The 16858-nt window shown below is 49.2% G+C and overlaps 9 protein-coding genes across 9 annotated transcripts; 4 read left to right on the forward strand and 5 right to left on the reverse strand.

Annotated features, from left to right (window-relative positions):
* The first annotated feature begins 1259 nt into the window (after positions 1-1259).
* On the forward strand, positions 1260-3307 carry CCR75_008122 (uncharacterized protein). Its single transcript, XM_067966176.1, has 5 exons — positions 1260-1433; positions 1487-1548; positions 1610-1691; positions 1756-2836; positions 2892-3307. Exons 1-4 carry the CDS (start codon positions 1325-1327, stop codon positions 1992-1994), a joined length of 492 nt encoding a protein of 163 aa, XP_067815752.1. The 5' UTR covers positions 1260-1324; the 3' UTR covers positions 1995-2836; positions 2892-3307.
* Positions 2191-3310, reverse strand: CCR75_008121 (uncharacterized protein; the record flags this gene model as incomplete). Its single annotated transcript, XM_067966175.1, has 2 exons — positions 2191-2836; positions 2892-3310. 2 exons carry the CDS (start codon positions 3308-3310, stop codon positions 2191-2193), a joined length of 1065 nt encoding a protein of 354 aa, XP_067815542.1.
* A 627-nt stretch (positions 3311-3937) lies between these two features.
* CCR75_008120 (uncharacterized protein) lies at positions 3938-4513 on the reverse strand (the record flags this gene model as incomplete). The annotated part of the gene is made up of 5 exons (XM_067966174.1): positions 3938-3970; positions 4036-4108; positions 4177-4261; positions 4287-4382; positions 4486-4513. The coding sequence occupies 5 exons, from the start codon at positions 4511-4513 to the stop codon at positions 3938-3940; spliced, it is 315 nt and encodes a 104-aa protein (XP_067815541.1).
* Positions 4514-4570: 57 nt separating this feature from the next.
* Positions 4571-5959, forward strand: CCR75_008119 (uncharacterized protein; the record flags this gene model as incomplete). Its single annotated transcript, XM_067966173.1, has 5 exons — positions 4571-4927; positions 5001-5080; positions 5134-5271; positions 5336-5538; positions 5646-5959. The coding sequence occupies 5 exons, from the start codon at positions 4571-4573 to the stop codon at positions 5957-5959; spliced, it is 1092 nt and encodes a 363-aa protein (XP_067815531.1).
* A 109-nt stretch (positions 5960-6068) lies between these two features.
* Positions 6069-6269, reverse strand: CCR75_008118 (uncharacterized protein; the record flags this gene model as incomplete). Its single annotated transcript, XM_067966172.1, has 1 exon — positions 6069-6269. One exon carries the CDS (start codon positions 6267-6269, stop codon positions 6069-6071), a length of 201 nt encoding a protein of 66 aa, XP_067815532.1.
* An 80-nt stretch (positions 6270-6349) lies between these two features.
* CCR75_008117 (uncharacterized protein) lies at positions 6350-7426 on the forward strand (the record flags this gene model as incomplete). Its single annotated transcript, XM_067966171.1, has 3 exons — positions 6350-6488; positions 6551-7155; positions 7235-7426. The coding sequence occupies 3 exons, from the start codon at positions 6350-6352 to the stop codon at positions 7424-7426; spliced, it is 936 nt and encodes a 311-aa protein (XP_067815535.1).
* Positions 7427-7686: 260 nt separating this feature from the next.
* On the reverse strand, positions 7687-9051 carry CCR75_008116 (uncharacterized protein). Its single transcript, XM_067966170.1, has 3 exons — positions 8870-9051; positions 8578-8811; positions 7687-8508 (listed from the first exon to the last, which is right to left on the reverse strand). The coding sequence occupies exons 1-3, from the start codon at positions 8978-8980 to the stop codon at positions 7825-7827; spliced, it is 1029 nt and encodes a 342-aa protein (XP_067815536.1). The 5' UTR covers positions 8981-9051; the 3' UTR covers positions 7687-7824.
* Positions 9052-10685: 1634 nt separating this feature from the next.
* On the reverse strand, positions 10686-10874 carry CCR75_008115 (uncharacterized protein; the record flags this gene model as incomplete). Its single annotated transcript, XM_067966169.1, has 1 exon — positions 10686-10874. One exon carries the CDS (start codon positions 10872-10874, stop codon positions 10686-10688), a length of 189 nt encoding a protein of 62 aa, XP_067815533.1.
* A 4598-nt stretch (positions 10875-15472) lies between these two features.
* Positions 15473-15972, forward strand: CCR75_008114 (uncharacterized protein; the record flags this gene model as incomplete). The annotated part of the gene is made up of 2 exons (XM_067966168.1): positions 15473-15644; positions 15695-15972. 2 exons carry the CDS (start codon positions 15473-15475, stop codon positions 15970-15972), a joined length of 450 nt encoding a protein of 149 aa, XP_067815534.1.
* Positions 15973-16858: the final 886 nt, after the last annotated feature.

The following is a 16858-nucleotide window of genomic DNA, read 5'->3' on the forward strand; positions in this document are numbered from 1 at the left end:
AACTTCAAGGTGATGAGGGATACCTCATCACCAGGTGCAGAGACACATAATGATTGTGTGTCTGGAGCAACTTTAGTCAAGAGATTTGCAAATTCTCTTGAGGTTGCTGGATCAGTAGGGCGTTGCGCCCCTACTGACCCCGTCCATTTTTTGGCGGTCCGCCTCGCTTTTGCGATTTCGCAACAACGTCGGACCCGCGACCGTTGCCCTTTTTGGCATACGGTCCAAAATTACGTTCAGTACCTTTCGGTGCTGGGCGTGGGGCATTACACTCATGAGCGTAATGTCCTAATTTTTGGCAGCGATGGCATTTCTGCAATCGCATATTGCTCGAAAAGCGAGGTCTCTCGCTTTCGACGTAAGAGAGGTCCATGGGTTCTGGACCTCCTTACTCGTGTCGTCTTGGAGGACGATAGGATGACGAACTAGCTTGAGCCTGTCTCAAGCTAAAGTCCTCCTGTTCCGCAACGGATATTGCTTCTTCAAGCGTATCCAGTTCCAAGCGGAACAGGTGGGTCTTTACGGGACCATCCGTCAGACCTTGCATGAACACCGTAACTAACGTGTTTTCGTGGACTGGGTTATATGTTATACAACTTGCTAAGAGTCGTATGTGCCGGGCATATGCGTGAACATCACGCTTGCCTTACTTGACTTTCAGAAGCTCTGAACGAGCTCTGAACTCAGCCCTAAGCGGTTCAAACGTCTGTTTGAGTCGGGCTTAAAAGCCTTAAGCGTCTCAAAGACATATGGATCGCGCAACTTGAGGCCCAATGCCCAAGTTTTGGCACGACCTGCCAAATTTGATTGAGCGAATGCGACTTGCATTTGCTCGTCGATGATGTGACGTGCCCTTATGGCATCGTTTAACTCGACAAACCATCTCAAGAGGGAGTCTTCTTCGACTCCCTATACTTAAAGATGTCAATCCTTTAGGTTTCGGGACGACGCGTTTGCGTCATCCCAGGTACAGGGATCTGTACCTGTTGTAACCTCAACAGTTCTGCCTGGTGAGATCCTTGCTGATTAAGCAAGGCTACCTTCTCCTTCATCTCGTCAAGTTCATGTTGTATGAACTTGGCGATGGCCGAATGGAGGGCATCTCTGTCCAAACCGGACAGCATGGCCAAGTTTCTGAACATTACTATATTAAGTAATATCCTCCAAATATTATCTACCTTTTAGATAATATATTAATCAACAACCTTTAAGTGTTAATTTCATGTAACGATACACCCCGTTACACAGTACGGCTGTTTGTTTTGTAATAACGAGACGTGACTCGTTTTCCTCTTGCCAATTTCAAAGCATCTTTGTAATCGGCATGCTGCAGTGCAACCTCGCATCGTCGCTAAAGCCTGTCAGAAGTAAGTTCGTGACTTCACCAGTGTCTCCTTTCCACTTAGCTGTACCTGTCCACGACCTAGTAAAAGGTGCGATTTGAAAGTTTAGGACCACTTTCGTGTAGACGTAACACTTTTTACAGCCAAAGAATTCTACGGAGCCAAATTGGGTTTCATCGAAGGACGCTCGTCCAAGCAGTGGCAGGTCACCTTGATCAGCAGTTGTGAATCGAAGAACGCTGCTGACGAAACCTTCTGTTTTTAAGGACTACAATATGTTTGGACACCAGCTCGTTGTGCACGAAGTGAATAAGGACTATCGTGGCGTAGACTATTTCAACCCTGTTGGTAGGACCGTTTTTCCATGCAAATTAGATTATCATCTGCAGCTAACGTTTTACCGCATTTCTAGATGCGGACGATGTGCCGGTCCCACATTATGGTGTTGCGCTGACAAATGACGCATTTCATGCGCTTGCTAAGCGCGTCCAAGAGCTGGAAATTGAATTTTTTATTGAGCCTCGCCTACGCTTTGTCGGTCGCAAAGGAGAACAGTGGACAATGTTTTTAAAAGATCCAAGTGGCAATAATTTGGAGTTTAAGGCCATGACCAATCCTGAGAATCTCTTCGCCAAGTACGTCGAGGAATAGGTTTCACGATATATTTGACTCGTTGAATCTAGTTTGTAAAACCCTTTTCTGCAATACGAATTGTGTGCTGCTAAAATCGCTTTTGAGTGCCTAGTCCATCCAGTTATGCCCAATCCAAACGATCAAATTTAACACCAAGAATTTATTTAATGAAACAGCTATACTGACACAGACGCTCTTAGAGAGGCTTTATATTTTAAAGTCCGTCTCCATCGTCTGCTACAATATCGTGACTGTCTGCTTCAGCGTCAGCGAGCATTTCTTTGTGCATTTCAATGGCTGTTGTATACATCCCAAGAAACATTTCATCCGATACATAATCCTTCGTCGCAGCAGGTTCGGCCATCTCGTGGAGCTCCTTCTCAATCCACTGCCATGCACCCACAGTATCTACCCAAACACCAATATTTTGCGATACATATCTAAATGCTTCTTCAATCGATCCTCGCTTTGGATCCGTAATCTCGTTAACGTATTCGATGACTTGGAAAAACGTCTCATGGTACGCGATGACTACGGCGATAAATGGGTTCAGCTTGTAAGCTTTATGCAAAGCCTTTCGCACGACCTCTTCTGAAGACCCTTCCTCTTCCAACACTTCCCACGAAACGTATTCAATGATCACCTCACAGTACGCCAGCATCGCTGAGTTCTCGTCCTTGTGCTCTTCTATTAATTTCCGCACCTCTTCTCCACGACTTTCGTTAACCAATGCACAAGCGAAGTCCTCACAGGTTTGAATCGATCCTATCGTGTCTAAGTTCATACATAACTCGTACGTTTTAATGCCTCGATCGGGCATCCCTGCCTCGCAACACGCCGCCGCTAGCTGCTTCAATATACTGCAGAAAAATGTCAGCCTCTACCGCATTAGATTTCCATTTGTCGAGTCTGTACCTTAAATATTCCTTAGTTTCTTTATACTCTGCGAATTTGCCCTCCTTCAGTGCCTTCTCGTACAAGTCAAATGTCTCCACGGGCTTCGGGTACTCGTCTCCGCACTCGTCTAGCTCTCCAGCCGCAATCTTAGCCAGTAAAGCAGCTGGTCGCGCTGCTCCTTTAAGTTTCCACTCGGAGGGCGGCTTTGGCCCTTTGCGCAGTAGAGGTTTTGGCGGTGGCGAGTGTGTGGGAAATGCACGCAAGTCTTGCAATTTACGGTCCACCGAGCGCTGCAATTGCACGACACGCATGCGGCGGAGATTACGCTGTTTCTTTTCACTATGTGAACTCATGTTATCCATGCATATCTGCGCAAATACCTGGGCCTTGCCAGCGTTTGAGGATCGTGCACCCTTCCGCTTTTTCGGCTTGCCCATAGTATTGATGAAAAGCGATAAAAAACCAATTTCGTATTTCAAGAAACCGAGTGAGTGGTGCAAAATGCCAGCGATCACGCGGAGACTGACCAAGCCACTGCTGGTGGCCGTGCGCTCGTATGCAGCTAAAGCGAAAGGTAATGCGGTTGTGGAGGAGATCGTTGACCTTTCACAGGTAGTACCTACTAATATACTTAAGGATGGCGCGCACCCGGTGCTGAGGGAGAAATCCGAATACCCGCAGTGGCTTTTTACGCTGCTAGATCCCAAGCTCACGCTCGGTGAACTAGAGCGCACGGGCTTTGACAACATTGCTGAAGAGAAGGAACAGCATCGTTATATTAAGCTCCTTAATCGGCGTGCATTGAAGGCATCTAATGCCGAGAAGGCCAAGAAGTAAACAATAGACGACGAGCTTTGAAGTTGACTTAAAATAATTTACAAGCCACGCTTTAGACGTGTTCATGTTTCGAAGCATGCAAAGTCGATATGTAAATGAACAAGATCATGTGTAGACTGTATTGTCATTGTCTTTGCGTCATTTTGAAGCCTTCAGAAAATGAAGACCTTTACTACCTTCAGCTGCTGCTTTCTCTTTTCCTACAAGAATAACCTACGATCAGTGACCTAGTCGGCTGTCGGGAAGCCACCAGGCACAAGCTACAACAAAGCGCACAAGTGTTATATGCTGCATATAACGTACTAAAGTAGTAGATTATGTATACCAAGCACACATTGTTGCCATTCAGCAAAACCTGGTCGAGCTTCACTTCACGCTTGCCCTCGGGAGTGATCTCACTAGTAAAATAAAAATTAGCAATTAGTAAGTATTTCGTCGATCGTATGTTGCCGCAATCGCCACATACTATTCCGTAACGTCGTCCAGCACCATATCTAATATCAGAAACCAGCAATCCGTTAAAGGATCTTCTTGATTGACATGCAACAAGACTAATTATTTTTTTCTAATGCTTACTAACGTAGTCGTCGAAGCCCCGAAGCGTACCAAAGAATTCCTTGTCGCCTTTCATAACGATCCAGAGTTTAGAGCCAATGCATTTGTCAATCAGCTCTGCAAATTGCACACCATACAAAGAAAAGGAGAGCTCGTCAAAATCAATAGATCACCACAACAAAGGTAACAGCTGAAGATCGAAATGCCACGCAGCACTTACCGAGCGGCAAGATGCGGCCGTGAGACATGGTCACTGTGGTCGTTTTGCGTTTTAGATAGTGTGGTGCACATTTTCATCTCGAGCAATGGAGCAGGATCCGGAAGAGCAAGATCATTACAAGTCAGTGCTGTTATCGTTCCGCGAATATGAGTCATACATGATGCGCGAGATCTACCGGCGCAAGAAGAACATGCAGAAAATGCCGAGTGAGATGCAATGGCGCCTTCCACCATCCTCTACGCTCCGTAACCTGCACCACTTCGTGAACGCGACACATCAGAATCAGATCGTCTTTAATCGCGTGGTGCAGGTGCAATTAGAGACTGGTCCTGCAGTCGATTTGCCCAATGTCACGCCAAAAACGCCGTTGCAGAGTCCTCCTCGCCACTTTTCGAAGTTAAAGAGCACGTTGCATCAGTTTGTGCGCGATTGGTCTGACGAGGTCCGTTAGCTGAAAACAGGACTTTTCTGTGCGCTTTTGTCACTATATTTGATGCTATGCTACAATGCTACAGGGTAAGAAGGAACGTGAAATGTGCTATACGCCCGTAATCAAAGAGCTGCGTCGTGTCCTGACGGTGGATGCAGACGACCAGTAAGATTGTTGTTGAGGACATTCGAAAATCATCTCTTAAGCACTTTTGATAGGACGAATCGGCCCCGTGTGCTGCTTCCTGGAGCAGGATTAGGACGATTAGCACTGGAGATCGCCTCGAGGGGCTATGCAGTCCAGGGTAACGAGTTCTCGTATCAGATGCTCTTCGCAAGCAATTTTATCCTCAATTGGTAGGATGTTGTTCAGCAAATTGTCAATGCTTTATTTAACTATCACTTGTGCTCATATTTATAGGGTCTCGCAGCCTCAACAGTTTGAAATCTATCCATGGATCCACAATCCATCCAATGCACTGACAGTCACCGACTTGCTGCGCCCCGTGACAATCCCAGACGTAGCACCCGCAGAACTTTTAGGTCGCAGTCACGGCACTACCGTTGCGCTTGACTTTTCCATGTGTGCTGGTGAATTCCTTGAGGCGTACGCAGACGACAAAGGTACATTGCAATTATCCTTCCCGGTTAGAAGAGTTATTACTGATAGTTTTTATGACGGCTGACAGAATGCTGGGACTGCATTGTGACGTGTTTTTTCATTGATGCAGCCCCGAACGTAATCGAGTACATTGCCGCATTCGAGCGTATGCTTAAGCCGGGTGGCTACTGGATCAACTTGGGTCCTTTGCTATACCACTGGCAAGATTCAAGTGGTGATGATGATGAGCGCTATGGGCAGTCCGTTGAGCTTTCGTATGAAGAGATCAAGCATGTCATGACCACGTACAACTTCCGCATTCAGAAAGAGTCCCAACTTGAGTGTATTTACACAAACAATGTCAAGAGCATGATGAAGACAGTCTTTGACTGTGTCTTTTTTACCGCTGTTAAAGAGACTGACCAAACGAGTGAGAAGCTATGATAAACGTCATTCAATATTAAATCGTCGATTATTTCTTCAGACCCTGCTTCTTTTTATCGTGATAGACTGAACCCAAGATTGTTAATATGCTACATTTACACCTTTCTCTTTAGTCAAGATCGTCATCGTCATAGTCGTCAACGAGCGGCTTCATGGCAGCCGCGTGAACGAGCACCTCGTCACCCATGCGACTAATTTCTGACTTCACTTCAACGTCCATTTCGCTCTCCATCTGGCGCTTAATTCGTGCGTGCAACTTCTTTGAAGCCGCTGGCGTCGGTGAATTGCTCACTCGAGGCGGGGTTTCCATCTTGCTTTTACGTCTTGGGAAACAAGTTATTTAGTGTGTCCACATTGTAAATCCCCCACACATTAGATTCTTTTTCAACAATGGACCGACTCCAGCGTCTCTTTGGCAACCTTCCGGGCCTCCCAGGACAGGGAGGCCCAGGTGCTGACGGTCCTCTGGTCGATACTGCTGAAAAAGTCCACATTTCATCGTTAGCGTTGCTAAAAATGCTAAAGCACGGTATAAATGACTCGGCTCATTTTGCTGTCGCCGATTATTTATTCATGTTTTTTTTTCACCAGGTCGCGCCGGCGTTCCGATGGAAGTTATGGGCTTAATGCTTGGCGAATTTGTTGATGACTATACTGTAAACTGCATTGATGTTTTTGCCATGCCTCAGAGCGGCACAGGCGTGAGTGTCGAGGCCGTGGACCCGGTTTTCCAGATGAAAATGCTGGAAATGCTAAAGCAAACGGGCAGAGCTGAGATGGTTGTAGGCTGGTATCATTCGCATCCAGGTTTTGGCTGCTGGCTATCAGGCGTGGATATTAACACACAGCAAAGTTTTGAGGCTTTAAACCCACGCGCTGTGGCTGTTGTTGTGGACCCTATACAAAGTGTCAAGGGCAAGGTGGTCATTGATGCCTTCCGCCTAATCAATCCACAGCTCATGATGATGGGGCAGGAGCCACGGCAAACTACTTCCAATATAGGTCACTTGAACAAACCGTCAATTCAGGCGCTCATTCACGGCTTGAATCGTCACTACTATTCGATCGCGATCGACTACCGCAAGAATGAGCTTGAGGAGCAAATGCTTATGAATTTGCACAAGAATACGTGGAGTGACGGTCTCGTGCTAAAAAAATTTGAGGATCACTCCGAGGAAAACGAGAAAACTGTGGAGGTACATTTACGAAACACCATTAGCGATATCTACCACAATCCAATTAGTCTTATTGTTTAATTTGGTGCGTCTGATGTAGAGTATGCTGGCGCTTACGGAGCAGTACAATAAGCGCGTTCAGGAGGAGGAAGAAAAAACACCCGAGGAGCTGGAAGTGCTTAATGTCGGCAAGCTGGACCCAAAGAAGCATTTGGAAAGCGACGTGTACGACCTTATGGCCCTTAACACGGTTCAATGCCTTGGTGCTATGTTAGACACAATCGTGTTTTAATTATAGGCATCGACGGAAGTTGGGAAGAATTTAGCACGCCAGCTATTCTTTGACGAATAGCACTTTGTTTATTCAAATCTGACGAGTAAAAAGCCAATACATTGTTATACTAAGAATTAAATAAGCCCTTAAAAAAAGGATAATTCTTCATTAAACCAAAAAAATATAACTCGGCATTGCCTACTTTCAGAGTACGTACAAACTTTTTTTAGCTCTATTAGCCATTTAACGCAATACTGAGACGTGTATCATTGCCCCAATAACTTTCAAATTTCGTTTTATTAAAAATCATTTTTTTTGCACAGTAAACCAAATAGAAAATTTGTTTTACAGAGGGTCACATGATTTGGATAACAGCTGTTTTGTACCAGCAGACAAGAGCTTTGCGGGGACCAGGATTAAGCTAGCTTCCGCAGCTCTTCAACTTTAACGGGGCGATTCTCAGCGAGAGACCTATTCGCAGCAAGGGCCAGAAGTAAAGCCTCACGGCCAGCATCACCCCCCACGGGAACCGGTGCATCGGTAGTGCACACGCGAACGAATTCCTCCATCTCTTTGACATAAGCGTCCATGTAGCGTTCCAGGAAAAAGTACAGCGGCAGATCACGGCGCACGCTCTCTTGTGTTGAAACAACAACTTGGTTGGGGTGAATATTACCACAATTTACCGAGCCCTTTGATCCAAGCGCCTCCACACGCTGGTCGTAACCGAACACGGCCTTGCGGCTATTTTCAATGTTGCAGATGACACCGTTGTGGAACTTTAGCAGCACAATGGCCGTGTCGATGTCACCCACAGCTTCGATATTGGGATCATTGCTTTGTGCCATAGCATAGACCTCTTCGACCTCGCCACCGATAAGGAAGCGCGCCATATCAAAGTCGTGAATTGTCATGTCACAAAAGAGTCCACCCGACACCTTGACGTACTCAATTGGAGGAGGACTCGGATCGCGGCTAGTAATGCGCAGCATGCTGACCTTACCGATCTCATCACGGTTAATGGCTTGCTTAATGCGGGCAAAGTTTGCGTCAAAGCGTCGATTAAAACCGATCATGAGCTTCACGCCAGCATCGTCCACCTTAAGTTACATCATTGCACGTATTAAGATATAGCGGTACCAATCAAAACTCATACTTTAGCCACACACCGCTTTAATGGCATTGTTGACGACGGCAACACTAAAATCAATGGGTTTCTCGCAAAAAATGTGTTTTTTGTGTTTAGCAGCCTCAACGATGTGCTCCGCATGCAAAGCAGTCGGAGAGCAGATGATAACGGCATCAATGTCGGCGCAGAAGACGTCGGAAGCATTCTTACTCCATTTAGAGATACCATACTCTCCAGCCACAGTTTCGGCCACGTCACCCACAGGGTCGGCGATCTAATCCAGCGGTGTGATTCAGGTCAAGAGATTAATCAAGAGATGGATAAATACGTACGATTTCAATTACGGCACCGACACGCTTAAGGCTTTGCGCATGCACCTTTCCGATTCGGCCGCCGCCAATGAGACCTACGCGTAGGGGCTTGATCGGGTCGGAATTCGGCATACGTCCAAGGAAATCAAGAAGTTCTTCGAAGAGGAGAGGTACTCAAGCAAAAAACTTGGTGGCGGACCCCGATATATTGACCAATCAACGATTGCATTCCTGCTCGAAGGAGGCCACACGATTAAGTATTGTTCTATGCAGCTTTTCTTTCTACAGACGTCGTGCCCTCGCTCAAGTGTTGAAGAAAAAAACTAATTTATTTGAAGTGGCAGACCGGTGAGTGTACTGGAAGCAGTGGTTGCTTAAAATTCTATTGGAAATGCTTGAGGAGATTCAATTCTTAGGTTTTGTTTGATTGTCATATTCAACGCAAACACATTTACGCCTAGATTATTAAGCAAGGCCGTATACTAAGATGTACGCTCGTCTGACAGCATGCAACGTATGAAAATATTCGGATCATTGAATTCGTTAAACATTTTATGTGGACATCGTCCATGTGTAAGAATGAATAACCAATTTTCTTTCCCTTTTCCAGAAAGCCAAAAATTAAAGGTTTCTACATCAGTGGCTTGAAGTTACAAGTGAACGATTTTCACATAATATAATGTGTTTCTCGCTTCCTTCGTTAGGGAATGCTAAGTAACACGGTCACATCGCCTAAAGCGTATACATGAGTAATTTTGAGGAGCTGTAATGCTGTCAAGCACTTCAGTGGCATGTTGATAATTTAAACGTCCGACCACAGTGGACGAATATGTAGCTTGAAGCTGAACTAATTATGGCACAGCATATCGTCTCAAGTCACGGATACACATCTACGCCGCTGCGCTGTCACTACTTATCATACCAATTTGACCTGTGTCAAATGCACCAAATAGAGTGGTCAAGCCAAAAAGCTCTGATAAAATCGACTGTCTTTGTGAATAAGACAATATATGATCAACATGAGACTTATCAATCGTTTAAAAGGGAAAATTCTATTTAGCATATATGTAATAAAGTGATGCATTCAGGATATGACTTAATCAATAAGTATGCGTTTGCGGAGGCGTGACGGACGAAGCCAGATTGAGTCGCCTTCAGAGAGGTATCGCTTTGGTTGAAGTAGCCTTTGTAAAATTCAAAATTTTCAAAACGTTCTGCCCACGGCGTGATTTCTTACGATCTACAACGGAATTTATTATGCACTTTTTAGCAAACAGTTCGACGAAATTTTCCGTGCACTTTAAGGAGGTGAGAGAGACAACGTCGCGCAGTTTTCCAATTTTTATTCGTATGCCTAAATTTGTAATCATTACATCTTTATTGATCCATTTATGGGTAACATGATGTCTGAAATTTCTTAAGCCTGATTAGGAACGCCGGTTCCTTAGTCGAGTCCGGTAGTTGTACGGGACTTGTCACTGTTGGTGACGGCTCTCGGGGTTGTCTCGCGAGCTGGCGCTGGCATTCTATCAGACGTGTACCGTGTAGTTGGAAGTCAGTTCGCCGACTTTCCCGCTTCTTTATAGCTATGAGCTGCTCATACTGGTTTCCCAAAACTCTGCGATGCTGCCGTCGATAGTCACCGCATGCTGGGATGTCACTTGATTCGTTGAACCTATAAGGTGGTGATGCAGATGCTGCTCACGATGAACCAGATAATTTCCATCCGGATGATCTCGGCGAAGCTGTTCCATAGTTACTTTGGAAAGCTCCTGTGCTCGCCTGCTCGCGCGGTGGTCTAGGAATATGTGGAGATCCCCTTGCTCGCATCGTTTCTCTAGTCCAATGGCAGATGATCTTCTGCCAACAGGCTTGCGCGCAGGGGCGCGTGTTCCAGCGTATCTTTCACTCCGCAACAGCAGTGTAGCTTACGGCAACTGTTGTCACGTTCCCGGTCTGCAGGGTACAGGCGGAGTTGCCGTAGTGCAACGTGATACGTGACCCAGGCTTGGTACTCCGTAAGCATGTTGCCATTATCTCTGGCCGCTGGAGGCGCCTGCTTGATTCCCGCGGTCTGCCATGCACTTGGTGCGCCGAGCTGTGGAGCCCTCACAACGTCTCCGTCAGTGTATAAGCCGATCCTTTGCACCTATGAACGGTTGTTTCCTCAGTACGGGGATAACGTGTTTGTGCTCAGTGGAGTCAGGTACGCTCCAGGGCAACATGTAGGAAATGATGCGCCTGAAAACGATGCCTTTAGCCGCTTGAGCCCTTCGGAGCTTCCGACAGTCAGCTGTCGTACTGGGATCCTCGGTGTTGGTTGCCGCGATGCGCCAGTGGATGTCGTTACTCCCTTGCTCCAGGTCAACCGTACCTCGCTTGTCGGAGTCTGGAGCTATGTAAACCCCTTGAGTGTGGCCTGTCGTGACACAGTCCCACGTGTACGCCTGGGATAGTTGATGTGGGTGACGCGGCACTACGAGCCGCTGTGCCCCAATGCGCTCACCGATTTCCAATCTCGGAGCGCTAAGGAGAATCACGATACCCCAGCGCCGCAGCTTAGCTTGTCGATGCATAGTCATACCAACAGCCGGAAGGATAAGTACGTCCGGTCCCCAATCCGTCGCATCTGAAGATCCGCTACGGCACAGGGTCAATTTCTGCCGTACTTTTTGAGTTGTAAGACGTGTTCAGTCTGGTCACGTATCCAAGAATTGTTAGTTGAAAGTACGTGGTCCAGAACGCCTTCTCTTCTAGTGTCAGCGCAGGCGGCCAGGGCCCTGAAATCTGCACTATCGATTCCTCCGACGTAGTCCAGCTAGCATCCCTTGCCGTCAGGTCAGTGAGACCTTGCGTGTACTGCCGCTGCTCCTCAACCCGATCCGGCATTGTTGGTCGCAACTAGGGTTCGAGTAATTGCTTTAGTGGACCATTTGGGGTTTGTTGCCTTTGTGTTGTGTCTGGGCGCGGCGACACCCTACCTGGTGCTCCACGAAAGGTACAAGCCTGCCGCATCATCAAATAGATATCTTGGCGTTGGGTGAGCCACAGGATGGCATGTTTGACTCGCTGCGTCTTGCACGGGACTTAACGCCAACCCTACCCTGCTCGCTGGTTTAGGCGTTTACAACAGAGCTGGGTTAGATTTGTGTCGACTATCGTCCGTGTTGGTGGAGTGCCTCCATAGAAATTGTTTTTGAAGGTTGCGTAGCTGGCGCTCAGCCTATGTTGGGATCTCAAAAACGGCTGTCTTGAACAACTCCGCTGTTAGCATGATTACGCTCAGAAGTAATACCCTGGCCTCCACAGCGGTTGCGAGTTGTGACGCAGTAAATAGCTGGAGTTGCGAAGTTACGTATCCGCGCCGCCCAGTTCGCATCAGTGAGCGGTCCTGTTCCAACCGCCTACCCCAGATATCGCACTGTGTCACCATGCTCTAGAGCCGGTATTCCATTATATTCCGTCATGGCCACAGCCGTATTCAGGAAGATAATTTACGTATGGCCGGATGGACTCGTAAGCCTGGTAATTGCCCAAACCGCTCCACTTCGACATAACGAGTGGTAGTTGCTGCGCCTGTGTCAGAAAGACGGTGGAGTCATCGACGAACGCTGAATGCTCGTGTGCCCTTGCCTCTCGGCACTGGGAAGACGGTGATCCGGTCGTCTTGTTCGATCGCAGCGCGAGTATTTCTGCTGCGAGAATGAAGAGCAACGGGGCAAGCGAACATCCCTGCCGTATCCCGGAAATAACCGGCTGGGGTGTCGAGAGGTCTCTATTGAAAACAAATTGTGCTGTCGTTTCCTCGTGTAGATTACGAACCATTGCCACGAAGGCGCTCGAGAGTCCAAACCGCGAAAGTGCTGATGTGAAAATTTCGTGAGACCGTGTCGTAGGCCTTCCGAAAGTAAAGCAATAGGACCGTCCGACTCCGGAGTGCCTCCAGCTCAGATTCGGCGTCGACTGTCTCGAGAATAACCAGCATCATTATGTCTTCTTACGCATCTGCCGTCCCATGTACAAACCCCTGCTGCATAGCCTCAATTGATGTCCCCAAAAATCGCTGCACCCGTGTCGCGATTACTTGGTTCTTGACTTCAAATCCCGTCTGCCGGAGTGCAATTGGACAACAATCCATTGCATCGTCGGAGTCTCCCTTTTTACGAAGAGGAATAATCAATCCTTCAAGGAACGACTAAGGCGGATCGCCTCCGTGGACGAGCTAATGCCGCCCCGAAACGACGAATGGCTGTGATGGTTTGGTCTCTCTCTCAGTTGGAGACGCGCGGGGATTTTCACGGAAGCCGCTCCATTGTCTGGTCCAGCCGTTGCCCTATTCGAACTATGTTATCCTCTCCAGCCTCCTCCACCGTGACAGCTAACAGCTCCTTTCGCGTCATAAGGTGCTCTCTGCGCTGGGCTGTAAGCCGCTGAACAGCTCCTTGTCGCCGTTGCGCCTCTCGTTTCATTACCTTTCGAACACATCTGACACACTGCTGTACCGTTTGGTCCCATGCGGCTGCCGTCACCGACTTCCCCACCCCCGCTGCGACGAGCCTGTCTCGTAACTGAGATAGGTTCTTCTCAGGATGCGTATGTTTCATAAGATACGTCACGAACCGGGTTCCCAGGCGGGCCCATTGAGGTTGGTCACATCCCTGAATGTGCAGCCGCACCCATTGGTGGTCTGAAGGTACTAATGGCTCCTCGACTGAAACCCCCTGGACGGCTGCTGTCCAGGATTGCGGCACGTAGATCGGTCGATACGGCTATTCGTACCTGGTCCCCAATACGTGAAGAAAGCCGTCGGGTCCAAGGCCTCGTCGTCATCGTCGTCTGAGTCCATAAGCGTACGCGCGTCCTCCATCCGAAGACGGAAAAGGAGCCACTGGAGCGCCGCGTTCTCAGGCCTTCCGGACCGTAAGACCCCGAGGCGGTCGAGCTGCGGGCATTGCACACAATTAAGTCACTCGCAAGAATACTGTCTTTCCCCTGCCACGACCACTGTTGCAGCGCAGTATAGAATAGCTCCCGGTCTTTGTAGTCATTTGGTGCGTACACATTAACTAACATGAAGTCGGCAAATTCCACCGCGATGGTCCGATGCATCTAACGGTCCGGCTCCTAGGGCTTGACACAATCAGCAATAATGGGTTTAAAAAAATGGCGACCCCGTTCATTTGCTCTTGTCGACACCTCAATAGGACAGCGGCGACCTGAACTCGGTCTGCCGCGGTCCCCAGATTTTCGTCCAGGTAGCCGTGAGAAGGCCCGCTTCCTCAGCACTGCTGACATGCGTCTTCTGCACAAGCCAAGCTAGCGGACGGATCGTAAGCCACGGAGGTTCTGTAATTCAATCCCGCGGTTCCGGACGCCAGGCCGCCATGCCCGGTGGGGTTTGTCCGCCCCGTCCGCACACTGGAGCAGTTTGTGGCGCCCGTTAGCATCCAATGTCTATGAGCGGCCGTCTGTTCTGACGGCCGGTGACTGATGCCACAGGATCGGGATTGATCCCGCCATGGTCAAATGCCACGGAGAAGTAGTGGGCTACCGCACCCAAGTCCACATCAGGTGCTGACGCTGCATATACCACGCTACCAATCGGAGCGCGTCGAGGTGCCGCACGAGGTGTGAAAGCGTTGCATTGTCCGCGATATCCTCTTGACCAGTAAGCTTTCACATCTTAACACAAATTATGGCGAGTCAGCCGGAGTTTGTTGGTTACATCGCATTGTTCTAAAACTGTATCGCCTCCAAACCCGGGTTGGCGTAACCGACGCCAGTCATCACGATTATCGATGGGAAAAGCGCAGTTATGAGTTGTTGACGCGAGAATACAGTGGTCTAGCCGTCCAATCTGGCGCGCATTGACTCCTCGGTGACTCGACTGCGAAGGCCTTAAGTCCTTACTATACCTAGCACCTCCGCTGGATACGGAAACTGCCGCAGCAGACTAAGAAGGAGATTCGATTCCCGCTGAGCCACCAAGAGCCAGGCGTCATGTCCACTGCGCTCACGCGGGAAGGAAACTTGAGCCTTCGCCGGCCAAAGTTCCGGTCACTCGTCGCGCGGGTCTGGGATGAACACCGATGGCCCCTGAGGGGACACTACCTCCATAACCTCTACGCCTTTAGATGCTGGTTCCAGCGTGGTCCGCATAACCCGAGGGAATTGATCCTTTTGTTCACTGGTAGGGGGACCGCTACCTCAAATTGCAACAGGGTCCTAGCGGTCATGGGGCTTCTCAGAGTGGAGGAGGAGTTGGACTTTCGGTCTGTAACTGCGTCATCGTCCGGGAACTGCATGGCGGAGTCGTTAGCACAAGCGCTAGTCGACCATGACCCCGCCGACCATAATCCCAGTCTCACCGGGATTACTTCTAGCATCAAACGCGGCATTCTCTAACATCAAACGCGGCATTCGCTGGACTGGTCGTTTCAGTTTAGGAGTGAATTGCGATCACTCCGTCCTACAAGTATTTCATTACAATGCGGCAACGTGGCCTGGTAGAAATGCGCATGACTCCAAAAAATAGTTTCGGTGGTACTTGGAATTAGCCGCCACACCATCCGGCGTGAGGACGCGGTGCCGAAGCACTCTTGGGGATGCAGTGAGCTGATGGCGATGGCGGCTTACTTCCTCCAACGAAAATGTGTTGTCCTTTCGTACGGCACTACCAGCCAGTTACTATGGGAATGCTCCATTGACCGGCCCTGCACCACCTCGCGTGGGGGCGAAGTGCAGGAGACTGGTCAGCAAGTTCCCTCACAACTAGATGAGTGCATCGCGGTGATACGTTCGGCGAAAACTGTGGATGCACAATTGCCGTTTATTCTGCACTTTTAGGGGGCCATTCTTCGGCGTATGTACATACGAGACCCCAGGTACGGCGCAACGACGCGGGGGCAGGGGACACTCCCGCGGCTCCGAAGTTTTCATCCCCACGCAGTGACAGCGGGGACAGCAGCCAGCGCGACCCTGCTGCTACGCACGGTGGGGCGCAGACATATTGGAACCCTATCGAGTTCAAGGGCAAAATTGCCGAGCTCCGACAACGCATTAACGGTATGACGACTCCCCCGGATCTGCACCGTGATGTGCGCGCCGTACTAGACATGGCTTAGCCATACCAGTGCGGAGAACTGTGCGGCTTTCTTGTATCTTCGGCTTCTTAAATGTCGTTTGAATTCTGAGAACGTTTGCTGCAACTAACCGTAGCAAGCACCACTAATCAGGATCCTTGCTGGCAGCTCCAGATGTACAACCTGTCGCGTTGAGCCTTGCTTCAATGGCTTTTTCTGCCTCGAAGTGTCGGGCCCGCACATCACGCGGATTGTCGTTAGGAGACATGGGTCGATGGCAGCTTGACTTTTGGTGTCCAGCCAAGACGGGGGCGACATCCGACCATTCCGTACTCGCTTGGGGGTAGTTCACGCGGGACGTGCCCGACGGCCGACAGCACAAAGCGGGCGCACACGCTTACTCCTATCGAATCCGCAATACTGCTCGCTCTCCTTGCTTGAGCGCCACCGCTATGGAGCCGAAGGCTGCTTGGCCGGCGGAGCCTATACGAGGTGCAGCTGTGCCTTCTCTTCCGCCGACAATTCCGTGATAGCCTATTGCCGGAATCCCACGTCGGCCGAAGCCGCTACCCGTCGGGTGTTCATAGGATTCACGGGTTTAGTCTCTTTTTTTCCAAGTCGTCCACAAGATCTACAAACGCGAATAACTGGAGTGCGTAGACCATCCGCTCGTGGGGGCGCAAATAATTTGCGTCTCCCCTTCACCGGAACCGTGACCCACAGCGTCTTAGGTGCTGGTGGGATGAAAGACAGGGCCGGAGACTGCGATGCAGTGTACTGGCGGAAGCGGGCGACGTCCGGAGTCCATGAGCCGGAAGTGGTCGGTCTCCGCCCGCTCTGGGTGTGACAGCTGCTTGCGTTTTCTGTTCGTTAGCGCACTAGATGACGAGGCGTTTAGCCGCCATCTGCATGATATCCTTCATGAATT

The sequence above is a fragment of the Bremia lactucae genome, linkage group LG16, assembly GCF_004359215.1.
Source record: "Bremia lactucae strain SF5 linkage group LG16, whole genome shotgun sequence".
NCBI classification, from domain to species: domain Eukaryota; phylum Oomycota; class Peronosporomycetes; order Peronosporales; family Peronosporaceae; genus Bremia; species Bremia lactucae.